The 19,736-nt window shown below is 32.7% G+C and overlaps 1 protein-coding gene across 1 annotated transcript; it reads right to left on the minus strand.

Annotated features, from left to right (window-relative positions):
- Nucleotides 1-18,939: 18,939 nt before the first annotated feature.
- Nucleotides 18,940-19,521, minus strand: LOC149239091 (uncharacterized). Its single transcript, XM_089369748.1, has one exon. It carries the CDS (start codon nucleotides 19,519-19,521, stop codon nucleotides 18,940-18,942), a length of 582 nt encoding a protein of 193 aa, XP_089225874.1.
- Between the last annotated feature and the right edge of the window lie 215 nt (nucleotides 19,522-19,736).

Below are 19,736 nucleotides of genomic sequence, written 5' to 3' on the forward strand. Positions count from 1 at the left end.
TTGAACCTTCCTGATCATCAGATGTGCTTTTACTATCTTCATTAGAATAAAAACTTTTCTTGGCAGAAAAAGTTTTTTTTGGCATTCTTGTCAACATCCTTTCCTTTTTCTCTCTTATCATGATTTTCTTTATATGGACATTTGGATGCATAATGCCCCAATATTTCCACAAGAAAAACATTTAAAGGGAACATTACCTTTGAATTTACCAGTTCCCACTTGCAACTTTCTCACGAAATTCACTTCTTCCTCATATGAAATGTAGCTTGTATATTTAACTTTTCCTTTTTCTTTCCCTATGTATGTGGCTTTGAAGGTTGCTTATGTAATACCTAATGTACCTTGTTTTATCATCTCAAAGGTTGTCAAGATTCCAGGGAGTTGTTCAAGGATAAGGTTCTTCAAATCCTACATTTCTTCAATGGCTGAGAATTTGGAATCGAACTTTGGAGTTAGCGATCTCAAGATCCTTTCAAAAACAACAATTTCTTTTGTTTCGTCACCAAGACTGTTCGTTGTTTTAACAATTCCGTCTACTTTAAGAAAAAATCTTGCAATGCTTTAATAATCATGCATTGTAAGAGTCTCATACTAAATTCTATATGTTTGAAGTTTAGCACTTTTTACCTTAGTGTCACCTTTATATCTTTGGACAAGCCTATCCCATATTTCCTTTGCGGTGCTCAACTGCATGACTTTCACAAACTCAAATTCATCCAAACTTATAAAAGTAACATTTACTTCCTTTGCATTGTTCTCATATTGCTTCTTTCCTGCATTATTTGTGGGAATGGAGGCTCGGTATTGATATCCAACACATATCCACCTTCAACAATTCCCATAATTCAGCTCCTAGTGCTTGCAAATAAGCTCTCGTTCTGACTTTCCAAAATATATATTTAGTTCCATTAAAAAGGGTGGCCTGGAAGAAAACAATCCCTCTTGACTGTTCATTTTGATAGATATCCCTTTAAGAAAGCAAGCTTCTTCTGAGGGACCTTCTCTGATTCCAATTGTTAGGAAAATTACTGGGGGGGGGGCGAATCAATATTTTTAATTCACTTTAAATTTTCATTTCATATTATGAATTCTATACGCTACTGTAATTTATGCAACTAGCATGTGTACATGAATTCAGTGAAGGAAAACATCATATATCCAGTTTACTTATTTTTCATACTTTCCATTTGACGTTTAACTTTATCATTTCATTATTAATTTTATTAGTCATTTAGTATGAAGTAAAGAGAAGATAAATCATAACACATGATAAGAAACACATCAACACATATGAACACTGGGATTTTAGGTGGAAACCCAATGTGGGATAAAACCACCATTGTTTTCATCTTTGTCTTCTTTTTAATTATATAAATAAAATATTCATTCATCATGTATTGGTGCATATTCTTACGAGCACGCAAGAAATCACCTGCAGGAGGATGCAACATACACTTGTTCTCTAGCACCCACTAGAAGGGAGCTGCAACCCCCTAATCTCGTTTATCAACTCCTATCGGAAGGGAGAACCTACCCCATGAACAAATTTACCATCTACCATTGGAAGGAAGCTTTGACTCCCTTACTGAAGGATCCAACCCTAAACACCTCTTATGGACCATGTTTCATAATATTTCAGACTAGATCCACATGTCAAACAATCATCAAACAACCAGTAGGCCACCTTTCATCATATTTTCACACTGGATCCACACCCATCATTATTCTCAATGCCAAACTGAATACCGAGCCTGAAATACAATCACTGAACCAACTGGATCACTTTAACATCATCCCACTGAATACTGAATCAACCACTGCAACTAGATTAGATCAGTGCACAATCAAACCAAAATAGATATAAACCATCCAAATCAAGACATCATTGACAAAAAACAACAAATATAACAAAACTCATCAACTGTCATCATAGAACAACACTGGAAACCTTGACCAAATATAACTCAAAATATATACACGATTTTCATTAAGAAGACCTAAATATATACATGCTTATCATGTGCAACACCCCCGTATAGGTCTCAACATACTGAAAAACATATCTCAGAATATATATGCGACTCAACAAAAGCAGATCTGCATACATACGTGACTATCTAGAAGCAAACCAATGTACAAATATTGAATTACTGAAACATACCTTGGCTACAAACAAAACTTACATTCCACAAACTTCTCTGTCAAAACTACAAACTCTTGAAAACTCATTAAGATCACAACATTACTATAATCACAAATCCATTGTTATTAGCTACTTAAACATTTTCAAAAAGAAAATCAATTAAGCATATCAACATATCTTCAAATATTTCAGATATGAGTCTTCTCCTTGCTCCTTGGTGCACCCCTATTCCAGTTTAGATCACACATAAATATTCCATTACTTGCACACTTAACTCTTTGATCTCCATCTCCTTATATAACCTTTGCCTTTGTCAATAACTTAGGCAAATCCCTTGGTAATGTTGTTAGTATTTATTGACCGGATCAAATAAATGTTGTTGCCTCAATTACTATGTGAAAATACCATGGTAATGAACCCTGATATGAAGATTTACATGGTTCAGATTATGTACATGACTTTTGTTCACAAGACCTATGTATGTACTCCACCCTTCTTCACAGGAACCATGCATGCTTTTCAAACTTCACGTTTTTCATCCTTTTGTAACTTTACTTCCATTTCTCTGTCCATATCCTCTGTAACATTTGTACCAATATTATTGATATCTACATTAGTTCCACAATCATCATATTATCATCAAGGACATATTTGTCAATTAGGTTTCCATCAAGGACAACTTATTCGCTATAATTCCAACATGGAGGTGAGGTCCACCAGTCGACGTAGACCTAGAGGTGTCACCTTTGAGGTGCAAGGGGTGGATAGAATGTATGCGTCGTGAGGAAGTATGGAAGATGGCGTAAGTCAAGTAGCATTGGAAGAGTGTGCACATCGATTTTTGGAGAGGTGGTCCCACCTGGTAGGTCATTCTGACGGAATTGCACCCAAAGTATTAAGAGTTGCGACAAAGGACAACGTCAGGACAAGGAAATTAGGGTGACTTGGCACATGCTGAAATTGTAGTCGAGAGTTGGAGTGAAAGACCAGTGGGATAGGAGGCCATGTGGCCCCACTATACACGCAAGCCCGATAACGAGCCCCCAATATGTATCAAAGGAGCATGTTATGAATCACCGGAATGGAGGCCTAAACAAGGGTTAGAGGTCTAGTGCCCCACCTCAAATGGATGGATGAGATCCCATCTAGTGATTAGACGCTGGAGGTGGTGTTTCCACAAACTTCCCATATGACATCAATGGGGAAGTAAAGGGGGGTGGCGCAAATAATGTGAGGCATCAGATGAGCAGAACCATCATGGAGTGTCCAATGAAGGCCGTGGAACCTGAGGTCAGAACCATGATTTCACTAGGGTACCTACTCATTAACCGCCAGTTATGTTGCATTTGCGCAATCTAACCTCATCCATAGATATCCCTGCTCAAATTATGGCTGTTGGATTTGGTCATGAATATAGGGACCCGCCAAGGTATTTGTGGCAGGATGTTTATCTATCTATCTATCTATCTATATATATGTATATATAATAAGAATTATGGATGATGATGATAATAATAATAAACAAAAAGAAGAAATAATCCCATTCCTCTAACAACATTAAAGGAGTTGGATTATTAGTAGCAACCAACACCATGGGGTAAGTTGGGTGTGGTTGTTATAGATGGTATTAGAGCATCCAGGTTCAACACTTGCACTGGATGGGCTCTATTATGAGCAAGTGATGAATTTTATAAAATTAACTAAGTAACAATTTAGGTGCTAAAAACAAACCTAACTTATTGTTGTTGGCCTAATTGGCATAACCCCTCCATGATCTATTTAGAACAACAATAAACTAAACAATAGACATGTTTGATTAAATTAACAACTGTGCTGATAGTTGAAGCATATTGTACATTTTGCACACTTGTACTTTACATTTTATGAATTGTTGCTTTGTTAATAACGATGTACTAATTTGGACTGTTTGTTGCAGATAAACCGTTACACTAACTCTGTAAGAGCAAGATCATGGGCATAATTTTGCTATTTGTTTATTAGTTATGCACTAATGATGGAATTGCTAGTTGTATGATTGACACATATGATTTATTAAATATGATTGGCATGCTCATGGTTGACATGTTCATATTCTCTTCGCCCTGATGATGAACTACATTAGTTGGTTCGAAACACGTCGACAACTAATATATTCATGTAATGGATCATGAAGACAATTTTCTAATTAATTCTACTCACAGAAGCCTACGTTCTAATATTCTCATGGTTGTTTTATCACAACATAGATAGTCATGGTAGCTCCATGAATGCAAGTTCATGGTCAAAATTGTGTTTATTTAATTATCACATAAAAATATATCAGTGTGTGTGATTGACAACACAACACAAGTATACTAAAATAAAGATAACTCAGTAATGAAGACTAGTATAGTGCAATACAGTTCTGACCAATCATAATGTTGTAACCCTAGGGTAACCTCTGGCTGAAAGGAGGCCAGTGCCTAAGACATCTATGCAGAACAAGTAAAAATTTCTTGTTTTATCAATTTATACATGTTTTTTCCCAAATATATTCTTTAAAAATGCAATGTATGGTTAGCACTTGGAGAAAAGACAAACTCTCTCAAGATGGCCATGCTATCTGTGAAAAATGATTTACTGAAGTTGTAGAATGGTGAAAGAAATAAAAAGTGGAAGATTCAATGTACAAGGCTGTAGACACATAATCTTTTATACCAAATCTTAGTTGAAATCATTAAAGACTAAAGTTGAAAAATGAAAATGTGGACCACAGTTTAAGGTTGCTTTTAATAAAGATGTACTAGTACTATGAACTATTTAAAGAAAAAGTAATTTTGTTTAATTAAAAATAACCAACAACTTCTTTACAAATTTTCCAAGGAAGAATAACACATAAATGACTTACAATGAGAGAAAGTAAACATATCATAATCAATATATAGTTGGAATCATCTAGAAATTTTTATTACTTCTTCAAGAAAATTGTAGAAATTAATGTGTAGATTCAATATTTCTCATGAAAATTTCTAAATCACAAGACTTGAAGTTACTCTACTGATCTGCGGAAGTTACTCCACCATCTAAAATAAGAATCATAGACATGCAAAAGGAAACATCACACATGCACAAATATTTATCTAGGGAAAGCAACTGATCAAAACCCCTTACTATCTATATTGCATTAATTAGAGAATAGAGAAGAAACACAATTCTTTCTCAAGCTTGAGCACACCCTACAAGTGTATAGTCTATCCCTTTGCCTGAATGAATAAACCTGGCCAACACTTAGCCAATTTCAAGCCTTCCCAAGCTCCTATTTCCTTGTGTTGTTCCATTGGGGAATTGCCCCTATTTTTTAGGAATTTCATACCAAGGAATTGTACAATAGCCTTAGGCCAATCTTTGGCTTCATGCACCACCTGTACACATTGGAATATGCTATGACTGATAGTACACTACCTTGGAATCTCCATCTCAACTGGGTAACTCGAATTCTCTGCACACAACAATTGTTTTGGGATGATTGATCAGTTAACTGGTTGATCACTGAGTGTAGTTGACGTTCCATTTGCACAACTTGACCACCACTAGTTCTTCTAACAATTAGAACTAGTTAAACTGACAATAACTCAGATTAACTAAAATTGATTGCTACAAATTAGCAATCAATCATGTAGAACTGAACTCAAGCTTTTACAACTTGAATTTACTGAGTTAACAGAGTGGAAAGTGCCATGTCACCTTAGTTAACTATCTCCAAGTATTCTACTAAAATATAGATTTAAATTTTAATCTAGTTTGACCATGGTAAAGTCAAAACTAGATTTTCTTTCCGCATTTTCAGCACTCCCTCTTAGCAAGAAAGGTATTATCAACCACCCCTATCATGCAAATGTGGAAATGCAATTTTCCTATTGACAAAGCCTTTGTCAAAATATCTACATCTTGTTCCTTTATTAGAATGTACTGCAACAACATAATCCGCCTCTGCACACAATCCCATAGATGGTGATACCATATATTAATATGCTTGGATTGATCGTGAAAAACATGATTCTTAGAGAGCTTGATGCAACTCTAATTATAACAATAAATCACAATAGGATCCATCATCTGTCCAAACAAGCCAACAAGTATCTTTCTCATCCAAATCACCTCACATGTTGTTTGACTTGCAACCATGTATTCTTCTTCTACTGAGATGAGTGCCACTGATCTCTACTTTGTGCTTTGCCAAGAAACTGCTGCGGACCCAACACTGAAAATTCCACCTGATGTTTTCTTCCAGTTTAATGGAATTCCCACCCAATCTGCATTAGTGAAGCGACACAACTTCACCCCCTCTGTCTGTTTGTGCCAAAGTCCAAACAGGGTATTGCCTCTGAGGTATTGTAGAACATGTTTAGCTTCCCTCCAAAACAATTTGGTTGGCCTAAGAATATCTTGGCTAAGATGGTTGAATGCATAACACATGTCTGGTCACATGTTATCATGATACATGAGTGAACCCACCGACTGCCGATCATGGAAAAATTTAAGAAACCCACAAAATTTATATGTATAATAAATGGGCGAATCCCCATGGTATATAGAAAAAATTATAGGCTATTTTTTCATTAATATAATATACATACATAATTTTTTGTCGAATATTTATAAATATATATATATATATATATATATATATATATATATATTTTATATATTTTTTTTTTTTTTTTTTTTTTAAAATCTTAGCGATTTTTTCACTAGGTTCTAAAGTATTGCAAATTCTTGGTTAATCTTCTAAAAAATTAGAAAACATTGTAAAATATTGGCGATTCCTTGATAATGTATAAAAGCATATATAATAATAAGAACAATATTTAGTTAAATTATAATATACTAATTTTCCATGTTTTGGAAAAGAAAAACCATGAGTAATGTTGCTCTAGGTTCTTATTATATACTATTGCAAAAAACAAACAAACCAAACCATTAAGAGTGACCAAGACTTTAAAGCTACAAAAAGAAGAAGAAGAAGCCTCATATAATTGAAATGAACCCATTCTTTCTTAGTAAAAGCCTTGTTAAAGTACTTTTTTATCCTTTAATACGAGGACACTACCTATGTGAAAAGACAAATCCTCACTTCATTTTCTATCACAAACAAGAAAGGGATAAAGTAATATTTAACTATCAAGACATCAATCTTAAAATAATTTGCAGTAAGGAAATGTGGCTTCAATGTTACAATAAAGAATACAAAGTATAGAACATGTTCTTACCTCAAATGCAATGTCAAATTGACATATAGTATTAGTAATGTTGTTGTGATAAATAATTTAGAACCTACACCAAAAATAGAGGAACAACAAATTTAATCAAATAAAAGAAATCACATCATTTGTACTATTCCATTCAATTTTTCTTACACTACCTATGGAACATGTATACAAAAATAAGTGCCCCTTCAGCCTTCATATATATTGCACTAGATAAAATCTTGTGGTATATCAATTTCCCAGTTCTCAATTTGGTCCTCATTTTCTTCATTCTAAACACAATCTTTTCCAAATGAATTGTAATTTTGATCCTCCAAAATATCATGTTCCATATCAATTTCATTAAAGAAGTTTGTTATATTGTTTTCACCCCTTCTATCACAATCCGATCACCAAAGAGCTAGTGCTCTTTCATATGGAAAATTGTTAATGTCATACTTTGTTACATATAATCTTAAACATATATCCATATGTTTATCAAGCTTGTTCCTCAATTTTGACTTCAAAAATGATAGTGCACTAAACATCCTCTCATCCTCCACTGATCCCAAAATCATGGTTTGACACAAATATGCTAATTTGAAATATTCTAATATATTTTCTTGTAAGTATTGGCTAGTACCTAAAATTGTCCATAATCTTGTTATCACACCATATTCTAGAGGATTCTCCAAAACATGAAATTGTTTCCACATTGTTTCAACAAAGCACGTGGCTTGTTGAAACAATTTTGATGAATCCAAAATACCTTGAATATGCTCCCCATGTATTTGGACTTTATGGAAAAAATGGTGCACCAAAGTTTTTAATTTAGCCATGAAGTCATATTTTAAAGTGTTTTGACACTATTGATTATTCCAATATTGAGGATACACCACAAACATGGCCTCTAGTAATTCATCTCAAGGAAATCGTTCTCTTATCTCTGATGCTAGTGATTGTGTAATTTCTATCAAGTTGTGTCTTATTGAAATGACAACATTATTGAATACGTCACTTGACACGAAGCACTCTTTGGTGAACTGTCCTGTATTATCAATGTAATTAAAGGGAACCATATATCCACACACTGCCATACATAATATCCCTTTTTCATCAAACTTCATTTTTTTTAGTATTTTCTATATTAATGATTATATTCCAATTTGAAAATTATGGACTTGTAAAAGATTTTATCATCATATACAAATTATCCAATGAAATACATGCTAATTTTCTTGCATTTGTATACTCACAATATACATTATGCAACTTTGAGATATTTTCACAAGAACTTTCATTTCATCTACCATAGGAAGAATTCCATTCAATGTTAATAATTTCCTTATGTCAGTTAATTAAAAGAGAAGACCTTGAGCTTTGTCTACACTGAAGTGATTTTATACATCGCCCCTACCAATGATTGGTACTCACCACATAGTCTTTGCGTTGGTCCATTCAATAAGATCCATCTTATATCAACATATTTTAATAGTTTGTTTCCATTTGTAACACCATCTGCAAATTTTTGAAACTCTGAAAATCATTTTAGACTACGAAAAAGTATGCATAAGCTTCTTATACAAGATCTTCAACTTTTGAAGACAACGAAAACTTACTGTTTTAATTGCAAGATTCATCCTGTGATCCATGCAATGAATACTTATCATATATGGTGAGTTTGATAGTTGTAGTCTAACATAAGGGCCATTTCTCTATCCTTGCATTACTGATGCTCCATCTGCTCCAAAAAATACCATTTTTTTGCAACAATTAAATTATTCGTACCACCAATTTCCTCCAAACTATTAATAACAAGTTCATAAATATTTGCATTTGTAGAATTCTCCCTCATTTTAGGAATCCCAAGTAGATGTGAATGCCTAATATGGTCATTAACCATATAGATACTCATGCAGATCCATGAAGTATTATCAATAGATGTAACCTCATCCAGTGACATTGACAAAAACCTAGCATTTGAAATCTTCTGTTTTAAATCATCTTTTTCTAATTAAGCCAGATATCTTGCCCAAATTCAACTGCTTGTTATAGACCAATGTGAGTATGGAACTTTTATGCTTTAAGAAAAGATAGGTATTTCATGTAATGTGGATAATTTTTCATTGGATGACCTTTAGATAAGATGTGAAATACAATGCTTAATTGTGTCATCTTGGATAACAAATTTCTTTCCATTGTCTTTCCAAATAGATATTTGATGGTTCCTCCACTTGCCTCAAGCTTCCCTTATTAAATATTTCTTATATTCATCTTCAAATTTGACATGTCAACATTCCTTAGAATATTTCCATCTAATAATACATTTCTCCTCACCATTTACAATTTTCTTCTCATACACCTTTCCTACATGCTTCTCTATTGTATCTAACTTATTTTGAAATTTCACTTCCTTTCTAGTTTTCCAACTACATGCATTGCATCTAACTTCTCATGAACTCTCATTCTCATTTTTTGGAGGTACTTTTTCAATATATGTAAATATTGAGACCCAATCTTCTTGGAAGTTTCTCCCTATATCCCATTGGCCTTTTTTTCTTTTTTCGTGAATGTGTTTTATCCATTCCCAAGGAAAAACCTTCAACATCTTCATTGTGAATTTCTAGTGAAAATGCATTTATATCACTTTGATCACTAGGGGAACCTATACTCTCATCTCCTATTTGGATATTAGACACATTCTCACAAGAGTTGACATCTCCTTCAGTGATAGGTTGTTCAAATGACTTTGAAGCATGAAGAGAATGTGTATCTTTGGATTGAGTCCTTTGAAAGTATGATAATACATCTTTTTGTTGTATTTTTTTCTTCACACAATTGATATTTGAAATCTCATTGAATATTCCACAATTGATTTAGAAACCAAAATAAAACCTACATGAGAAAAATAATATAAAATTAATACAATTCTTACCGAGTATAAAATATCTATATCCATTTATATTTATTATATTTTTCATGAAATCAAATTATATGAGAAAACATACATTGAAAAATAAAATACATAAAAAATAAGTTTGCATAAAAAAAATTCATTAAAATAATGGGTTGATGACAGATGAATTAAGGAATGAAAAATCAATTACAAACAATAAAAACATGCATTAAGTTACATATTGTTGCTTAAACTCTTATTAAAGGAAATGTTTGGTCCCATAGGTGATAGTGGAGAGGCAACTACTATGTAAGCCACCCACCGTCACCTAGGGAGCCTTGCCTCTCTCATTTAGGTCAAATGAAAGGTCCTAAACCTAAGGGGTGAATCCAAAAAGTATTAAGAATTCATCCACAAATCGTTAAAGGGAAAAAAGTTAAAATATTTAAATTTCAAATCATTAATGGATAAAATTGAAATATTTTAACTTCAAATCATGAATATGATTGTTTAATATAGATTTATTTCATTTATATTTGTTTAAATCCTAGTAATATTCTTTAGTATAGTTGTTTAAATCTCAGTAATTTTTCTTTTTTTGTTATTTTTAAAGTCTTTTGTTTTTTGTTTTTTGTTATTTATAAAGAATAATTTTGTGGTATTAATTTCTATTTTGAAAATATATGAATGGAGAGAAGTTTAATTTCCAGTTATCAAGTAGTTGGTAATCTTGAGAATTTTTATTGAATTTGAACTTTTGATCTATGGTCTCTCCATTGGAAATATTCTCTTTATATATGGCTTAATTGATTAACTATTAAGATCATTTATTGTTGATATCTAATTAAATTACCATAATTAGTAGATAACGATAGGTTATACAATCAACCCTAAAACCTGAACACATCTCAGGTTACTTTATTTTCCCCTAAAAATGTGTGATGACTATACTCTCTTCTTCCTCTTGATGCAAAAGTAGTGACTCACTCTAACTATCATGCTAAAGTTCAAATATATATTTAATCTAATGATGACTTGAGTAGGTAACATCTACACACCCCTCCATCATATCGCTAAATTCACCCACACCAATTTTGAGATATCTCATTCATAACTAAATTTTTCCTTCATCCTCAATGTGAGACAAGTGCTAATAATGGAGGGTTACATTAAATAAAGGGTTAACGATCAAGTTGGGATGGACTAAATAAATCAAGGGAAATATTTAATTTGATATTTATTTTATTTTATTTTCCTTTTGTTTAAAGCTAAAAACTTATATATATTTACATTATGGACAAAACAAGAAGTACAAACACTATATTATTTGGTGACTTCCACAAGGAAAACTAGTCACCCTTCAACACTAAGTTTTTCCAGAGTATCATTTAGACATTCAAAATAATAATAAAAAAGCAAGGTCATAAAACATATTTAGACAATCAACTATAGGCTTGTAGCTATGGTCATTTACTGATAAACATATTAGAAATGAAAAATATATCCAAACCAAACTATTCATGTGGATGGGGGTGAAATTGTTCTAATGTCATTATCTATTCAACATATTTCCCATGTTTAGAATACATTGTTTACAGCCAAGAGGTTGAAATTCCTCCCCTGGGATGATATGATTGTTTGGAGTGTCCCCAACTTTCCCTCCCTAATGCTTCCACGTGTCATCATTTATGGTCGGTGCTACTGAGAAGATAATCCTATAACTCCTTTGCACATTGAGTTAAATTTCCCTTCAAAGATTCTCAAAGTGTGTAGGATATCTTCATGAATAGTCTTTTGTTTTTGTTTTTCTAGTGCCTAGGCTACTATGGCCTTGGTCATCTAATACATCTCAATGATTCTATAGATTTGGTACCTCATGTTCTAGAGTGGATTAGGTTTGATAGCCAATCATCAATATCATCCAAACTTTTATCATCTAAAAGAGTGCTACAATTTTCCATGACCTTTTCTTTACATCTGTAATTAGTTGTTGTGCTTTCATGACCTAGGTGTGATATCAATTCTCTATAACCTGTGCTCTCTATTTTCTCTAGTAAAGTGAGGTTGATGGGAATATGAGGAAGCTCATATTTTCCATCTTTTTTTATGCCTTTTATTTTCCCCCTTGTTCATACCCATTACTCTAACCATTTTGCTCCAAATATTCCATGATGTTAATTGATAATTTTCCTATCCCACAGTAATATCTATAGACCTAGAGGAGTATCCCCAAGTATTATGACTTCTAAGGCCCTCCATTGTAGAGGATTTCCTTGTCCCTACACTATTTTGAAACCTAAGACAAGACCAAGGATCCTTTAATCTCCTTGAGAGAGGATCATCCACTATAGAGCTTCCCGTCCCTATCCCATAAAACTATACACATGGTGATGATAGCTCCACCAATAGAAGAAAAACACTAAAGTCCATAATAAGAAATACATATACTTTGTAGTTTTTCTTGCTTGATCTTCTCCATCTCCCTTTTTTAAATTCCCTTAAGCTTTAGTGGTTGTCATTATTTTACTTTCTTTCACTCTCTTTAGGTGTTTTCAATATTCCCCCAACCCCACCCCACCAGCTCCCTTCACTTTTCTTTATTTTTATTTTTTAAATTTCTCCATCATGATAATAACAAATTTATCTTATTTTATTTCAATAATCCCTTACATTATATATTCTTTTTCTTAATCTATTTATAATTTATAGTTAATATTATTTTTCCTTACTTGAATTTCAAAAAAAAAGTTAATTTTTTAATCCATAATAATTTTTGAATCCTTTAATTAATTTATAATTCTTTGTCTTTATTGGCTTCTTCATCTTTTATGTCTCAAATCTCTCCTAATGTCTACATTATTCTTTATATGATTTAAAGATATTTTCCATTCCTTGGAACCCATTTTCTTCTTTCTTGGTTAATTCCTTTCCATTACCTTTATATTCTCTTTTCATTACTAAACTCACTTCATATTTTATTGCTATATTTTTCATTGATGATGGGTGGAGTGTCTACTCAAAATATTGGACATTTCAAATATTGCCACACATTTATTAATTTTTTTTTATCAACAATGGTTGAAAATATTGATGATGAAGTGGCCTATGATAGAAAACCTTGTTAAAAAGGATAAAGATGATAGGATGCTTTTCAAGAGGTTGATTAAGGGATCATGTTAGTTCCCATGAGACATCAACTGAACAAGTAACATCAAGAATGCTGAAGGAAACTATCCAAGTATGAAAATTAATCATGCCAATATATATGACTTGAAATGATTGGAGTAAGGATTCATTTAGGCATACTTTATATATTCATTTATTTGTTTATGATGGAATGCATGTATGATAATGAAACCTAGGTGGGATATGATGAAGGAAGAAGCTTTCAGTATGGAAAGATCATTATAATCATTTGATTGAACAATGAATTAATATCTCATGATTGAGTCACTTGATAATGAGTGAATGGGTAACATAATGATGTTATGAATTTGTATAGTACATGAAAGTGAATTCCAATAGAGCTAATGCATGAGACCATATTTTTGATGGAAATGGAAGGATATATTATACACAAGTGTCCACTTGTCTCCCTGCTTATATTGGTGTTGTAGATAATAACCTTCTTTCAAATAGTGAGGAGCACCTATAGAGGAGAGGGTTCCTAAGGTAATATAGAGTAGAGAAGGGAAGTTCCTAGTATTATTTCTAAGATATAGATGGGAGGTGACTAGATGACGTGTTGAGGTGTTGGCTAGACCTTCCAACTGATGATGGTGGAATACATGATATAGAAATGTAGTGTTTTAAAATCAAGCGACAAGGATGGATTGAGTAGATGTGATCATGAGTATTGGAACATCGGTTTATTGGAATAAATATTTAGTTTCATCTTGTAATGGTAGGTATGTTAAGTAACATATGTATATTGAATCATAGTTCCATTTCATTGAGTATGATTAACAACTAAAAATGATTGAATTATTAGTTTGTTAATATTATTCTAAGAAAACCTCATGGATGGTAGTAAATATTGAAAGAAAGGATTATATGCATAGATACTCACTTTTATTTGGTCGATTAAAAAACTTAGGTTGTAGGTAGAATGGTCTCAAATATGAAAATGAGTGTAATTCTGTCAGAAATATTAGGTTCTACAACACACAAGAGAAAAACACTATGAGAAGGAATCTCATACTTATGAAATATGATATCTTTATGAATTAGACTTGGAATTTATAAGTTGTATTATTATGAAAATATCTTTGGTAATTGTATGTGTATGATACATGATACATGATGGCTATTGAAGATGGAAAGCCTCGAAGAAAGGCCATTGTTATGACAAAGGAACCATGTGATTGCCACAAGTTATATAATACAAGTAGATGTCTAGTAGTAAGTTAGTTCTCTCCTTACATGGGAAATCCATGACAAGATGGATCACCTAAGGGATTGTTTAGTAGAGAAGGGGACATCTAATCCTAGAGGGTGAGTGTATCAAGGAGGAGGAACATTAGAAGTTCATGTGGGATGGTGGCTAGAATATTGAGGGTGAGTTAGAAAGGATAATGAAATTAATTCTTTCCTATGGAAGCCAATATATGGGATAGATGCATATCCATAGAGATAATTATTAGATAAAAAATACATACATATCTTTCAATAGATGTTTACATCATGGAATTGAGAAATCTTGTGCATAAGATAAGTGTTTCATGATAATTACTATAATATGTATGCTTACTTGATTATTAACATAGGAAAATGTTGGAAAGTTGAAGTCTAGTGATATACCAAGATAGTGAATAAGCTGGCATTGCAAATACAACAGAAGAATGAGGAAAATAAGTGTTGTTAATGAGAAGATAACATTGATGATTGTGTTATTCGAAGGGGGATGTGATAAAATGTCCTAGTACTGAATCCAATTGATTAAATATACTTAATTATGATTAAATGTTCGATTTTATTTAGCATGGATATTTTAGTTACCATAATTTATTTACACCATGAGGAAGAAATTTCATGGTACATTGAATAATGTAAGTATTATATTTATTGATTTTAATAAAATAATAGAGGTACATGAGATAGGAGCACATAAAAAATGGGTTATGTTAGCAGGAGATGGGAAAGGTGAGAGGGTACTAGGGGGTTCTACACACTGAATAATCCTTAATTTTCCATTTTTCCAAACTTTACTTTGTTCCTTCATCACCATGTACCTTACTAAAAATATAGAAACCCTAACTACCAATCATTGAATGCATGTGGTGGTTGTGGACATGTACACCTTCCACAATTACTAAATCAAGGTGATAAGTACCTTCATCATGGCAATTGTGAGGGGAGTGGTAAAACCTATATTTTCTCACATTTCTTCCAAAAAAATAATGTCTCGACAATAAGGGGGGAAATGAGGTCTCTTGGGGTGTTGGGGTCGGGGAGATTTTTTAATTCATTCATCATTATACACCCCACACATGGTTGATGGGGAGGGAACAAATTCATGATTGGATGTAGGAAATTGATTGTAGAGAGGCAATGATTCATGTAGTCTTAGGGCATGTATGTGAATAGTTGTAGGGAAGAAGGAATGAATAATTATTGGTAATTATTGGACTAAGACAAGCAACATAGTCCAATATAATGCTCACCTAAATGACATAATTAATTTTGGTTCTAAGCTGAATGGTGGAGGCCATTTCACATTAACATGAATGGTGTGTGACCATTATGAACTCATGCAAATGACATTGAAGAGAGATGCATGGGGCTAGACACAATAGAGAAGGAAAACCAAATGGAAGAGAAGTAGGGTATAAAAGAGAAAGAAATAGAGGGAGAGGTAAATTCATTCTCTCTCGGTTGATGCTAGCATCCATAAAAGTAGTTTTATATGTATTGATTCCTACTATGAGGGTGATCAAGTAATGATATAGGCCATTTTGAATTCATCTGATTAGAAATAAAAAAATATGTATAGATTATGAAAATATATAAGAGAGAGATTCAAATGGTTATAAGCTAATTCCTTGGAAAAAAAGCGAATTATAGAGAGGGAGAACATAGAGAGATTCAAAAATTGGGTTGGAAAGGGATCTAGGAATGATATCAAGCTATGTGATGAAGAAGCCATGGGTAGAAGCTAAGGAGGAAACCATTGTGTGGGTTGAACAACCAAGCAAGGAAGCCTTTAAAACTTGAAAAAGGTCAAGAACTAAGTAAATGTTTTTGGAGTTAATGGATAATATATTGACCCTATATGCACACATAAAGGGAGAGTTCATAGACTTCTGAGGGACTATTGAGTAGACAGGGAAGGTATTCTCCTTGTGATATGTGAGGAAAGCAATGTGTCACCAAAATAGTTGTGTTGTTCCAAGAAAAAAAATAGTGGTGAGACAATAGGATAGGTAATTTTTTGTCCTATGATAGAATGATTTCCATAAAAATGTTCTAATTTTCCTTAGTGGTATCATAGCCTCAATTGGGGTGGCCTATTATAAAAAGAATAAGTACACTAGAGTGAATGGTTGGGTGGAACATTGCTCTACCTAAGTTAATGTTGGCCTTCAACTTTCAAATAGATAGGTTTTTCCTTTAGTTTCTTTATGCATTTGATTAATACAATGCACTTTGCTGGAGTATTTTACTCTTTGAATGTTGAATATTGCTATAGGTTTACTATTTCTTCATAATGGGAAATCAATGTTATATGTGCCGATGCAATTCTTGTAAATAGAATTTTATATGATGCTACAACATTTTTAGTAAGTATCATTATCTCTATTTATTTTTGGATTTGAGTGTGCGAGTAAACATCCATAGTGTTATAGCTTGTGATAAACATGTTGCGTGAATCGATATTACTATTTGAATGTTGAATATTGCTACAAGTTTACTATTTCTTCATAATGGGAAATCAATGTTATATGTGCCAATGCAATTCTTGTAAATAGAATTTTATATGATGCTACAAAATTTTTAGTAAGTATAATTATCTCTATTTATTTTTGGATGTGAGTGTGCGAGTAAACATCCATAGTGTTATAGTTTGTGATAAACATGCTATGTGAATCGATATTATAGTTATAGGATAGCATTAGGGAATAACAAACTGTGGATGGAGCATATGATTTCTTTGCTATGTTATGCATAAAATGAGAGGTATATATTCTGCCTCGTCTACTTAATCATACTCATTTCTCTTGTAATATTTTTTGATTAAAATAAGAACTCACTTGTTATGCACCAAACTAGAGGTAAAACAAATATATACCATTTCCAATATTTTTTTTATTAAATTAATGTAACAAAAATTTAGATATAAAATATAATTGTGTAACGGAAAATTCCAAAATACATAGTTCCTCTATACCCCAGGGTTTTGAAAACTAGGCTGTCCATGACGAATTTTCTTTCTCGAAGTGCTTCTTGAGCATTTTAGATAAAAACACATATGTACAATGCCTTAAATTCTTATTGAGAGTGATCACGGTGCTCTTTTTGTTTGCATGTATGTTTTCATCTATGGGATTTGAGGATCAACTCTTTAATGGAGTTGTCTTTAGTGAGACTTTTTGGATTTTTTCTGGTGCCGTAATTTGACGGAAAAATTTGAGGTGAAATCTTGATTTGTGTTATTTAAACCGTTTTTTGACTGTATATATGGATTCAGCACCCTGAAAAACCATTAGGGCACTTCAATTGTGCAGTGATTACCTATCAAACTTGTGATTTCAATAAATTCCTGCGAGATTTTAGAGAAATTAGACCAGAAAAATCCACATAAAAGCTTCCAAAAAGTCTCACTAAAGACAACTCGCTCTTTAATTAGAAACTTAATTGCAGTACTTGACACTAACAACAAATCTATACACACATGATCAAATTAGTGTGCAAGTACATGCTTATATTGATTTAGAATGGATTCCAATCTCACAGAGAGAGTATATAGGATTTTTTTTCGGGGGAGCAAGACAATCTTGTAGCTCAAAGAAAAATGACTTTTAAAGTGAAAATTTTGACTAAAAAATTTGCATATAGCAACCTATATATATATATATATATATATATATATATAACACTTAGTGTACCTTTTCATTGTTTAAATTATAATTTTGAATTTAAAAAATGGGTTCAATGTCTTCAAAATTTACTTGAGAACTTTGATTATGTAAACTACATAGCTTAAACTTGCAATTCTAAGACATCTTTGCTTGATTTCAAACAAAATTGACCAACCAATATTCTTAAAAAATAACCACAATGAGACCACTTAAAATGTTTTAGCCATAAAAATTTATTTTTTTCAATTGCTTTATATAATGTATATATAGTTTTTTTAATGATATATAATTTTTTTTCCAACAGGAAAAATCGTAATCTTCCATTTATATTTGAAAAATTACATATAGTAGATGTTGAGCAGCATATGCAGTGAGGCTTGTATCCTTGTCTATGAAATTATGTACAGTCATGTCTCAAAAAGATCTATTGTTGGTCTCGTACCACGCAGGGTAATCAGATAAGTGCTATATATGAAATAATTACAATGATGTTCGCCACGCAGGACGAGTGCAATAAAGTCTGTGAATCATGCATAGATATATACAAATAAATTGTTCCAAAATCTGTGGCCAAAAAAGTATTCAAAAATTTTGTAGCTAGGGCCTGTCTACCCTATGATATGCTTGATCTATGTACGGCCGATGGTAATATTGGTACTGCTCAGCTTCAACCTGTTCCTGTATCAGCCACTGTCCTCTGGGTAATATCACGGCCTCCTTGGAAAGCCGATCAACGCCTTGGTTATATTCCCTGTAAATGTGATGACATGTGATTCTGTTAAATTGTGTTTTGAACAATATCACTTCATCCAAAATATGTCTAAGTGTGTGTGCATGGCATGCAAAGACATTGTTGAACCAGTTTATAATGATTTTTGAGTCACCAAAAATCTGCAGATTGATGCATTCATGTCCCAGTGAAAAATGCAATAGATGACGAAGAGTGATGAGTTCAACATAATTATTAGTGCCACCTCCAAGTCCCATTTTTACACTATAATAATGATGATCATTTATATGCAGAATAAAGTCCCCCCCACATCCCTGCTCCTGAGCAGCCCCATCAAAATAGGCCCAGGGAGTGGATTTGTCAATCAGAGCAGGTGCAATAGAGCGGCGCGGTGCAGAGGGTTTGTTATCAGGTATTTTGTGGTAGGCCGAGAGAATATTGGCCGCCATTACAGCCCCATTCACATTCCCTTCGTCGAAAATGATTCTGTTCCTTGATAGCCATATGGTCCAACAATAAATCAAAGGAAGGTTTATCAATTTAGATCCTCGATTTGCTGTGCTCCAGTTGTGCCATGCATTTATAATGCAGTCCACTTGCCATCTACCAGATTGTAAAGGAGTTGCAATTGTTTCCCAGAGGTTTTTTGAGAAATCACAGCTTA

Source organism: Pinus tabuliformis, chromosome 8 (genome assembly GCF_031772625.1).
Source record: "Pinus tabuliformis cultivar Carrire ecotype Pingquan chromosome 8, CPIR1, whole genome shotgun sequence".
Lineage (NCBI taxonomy): Eukaryota > Viridiplantae > Streptophyta > Pinopsida > Pinales > Pinaceae > Pinus > Pinus tabuliformis.

Bases quoted from the DNA above. Each gene is read 5' to 3' on its own strand.
- LOC149239091 (XM_089369748.1), bottom strand. From the start codon at position 19,521: ATGGCGGCCAATATTCTCTCGGCCTACCACAAAATACCTGATAACAAA.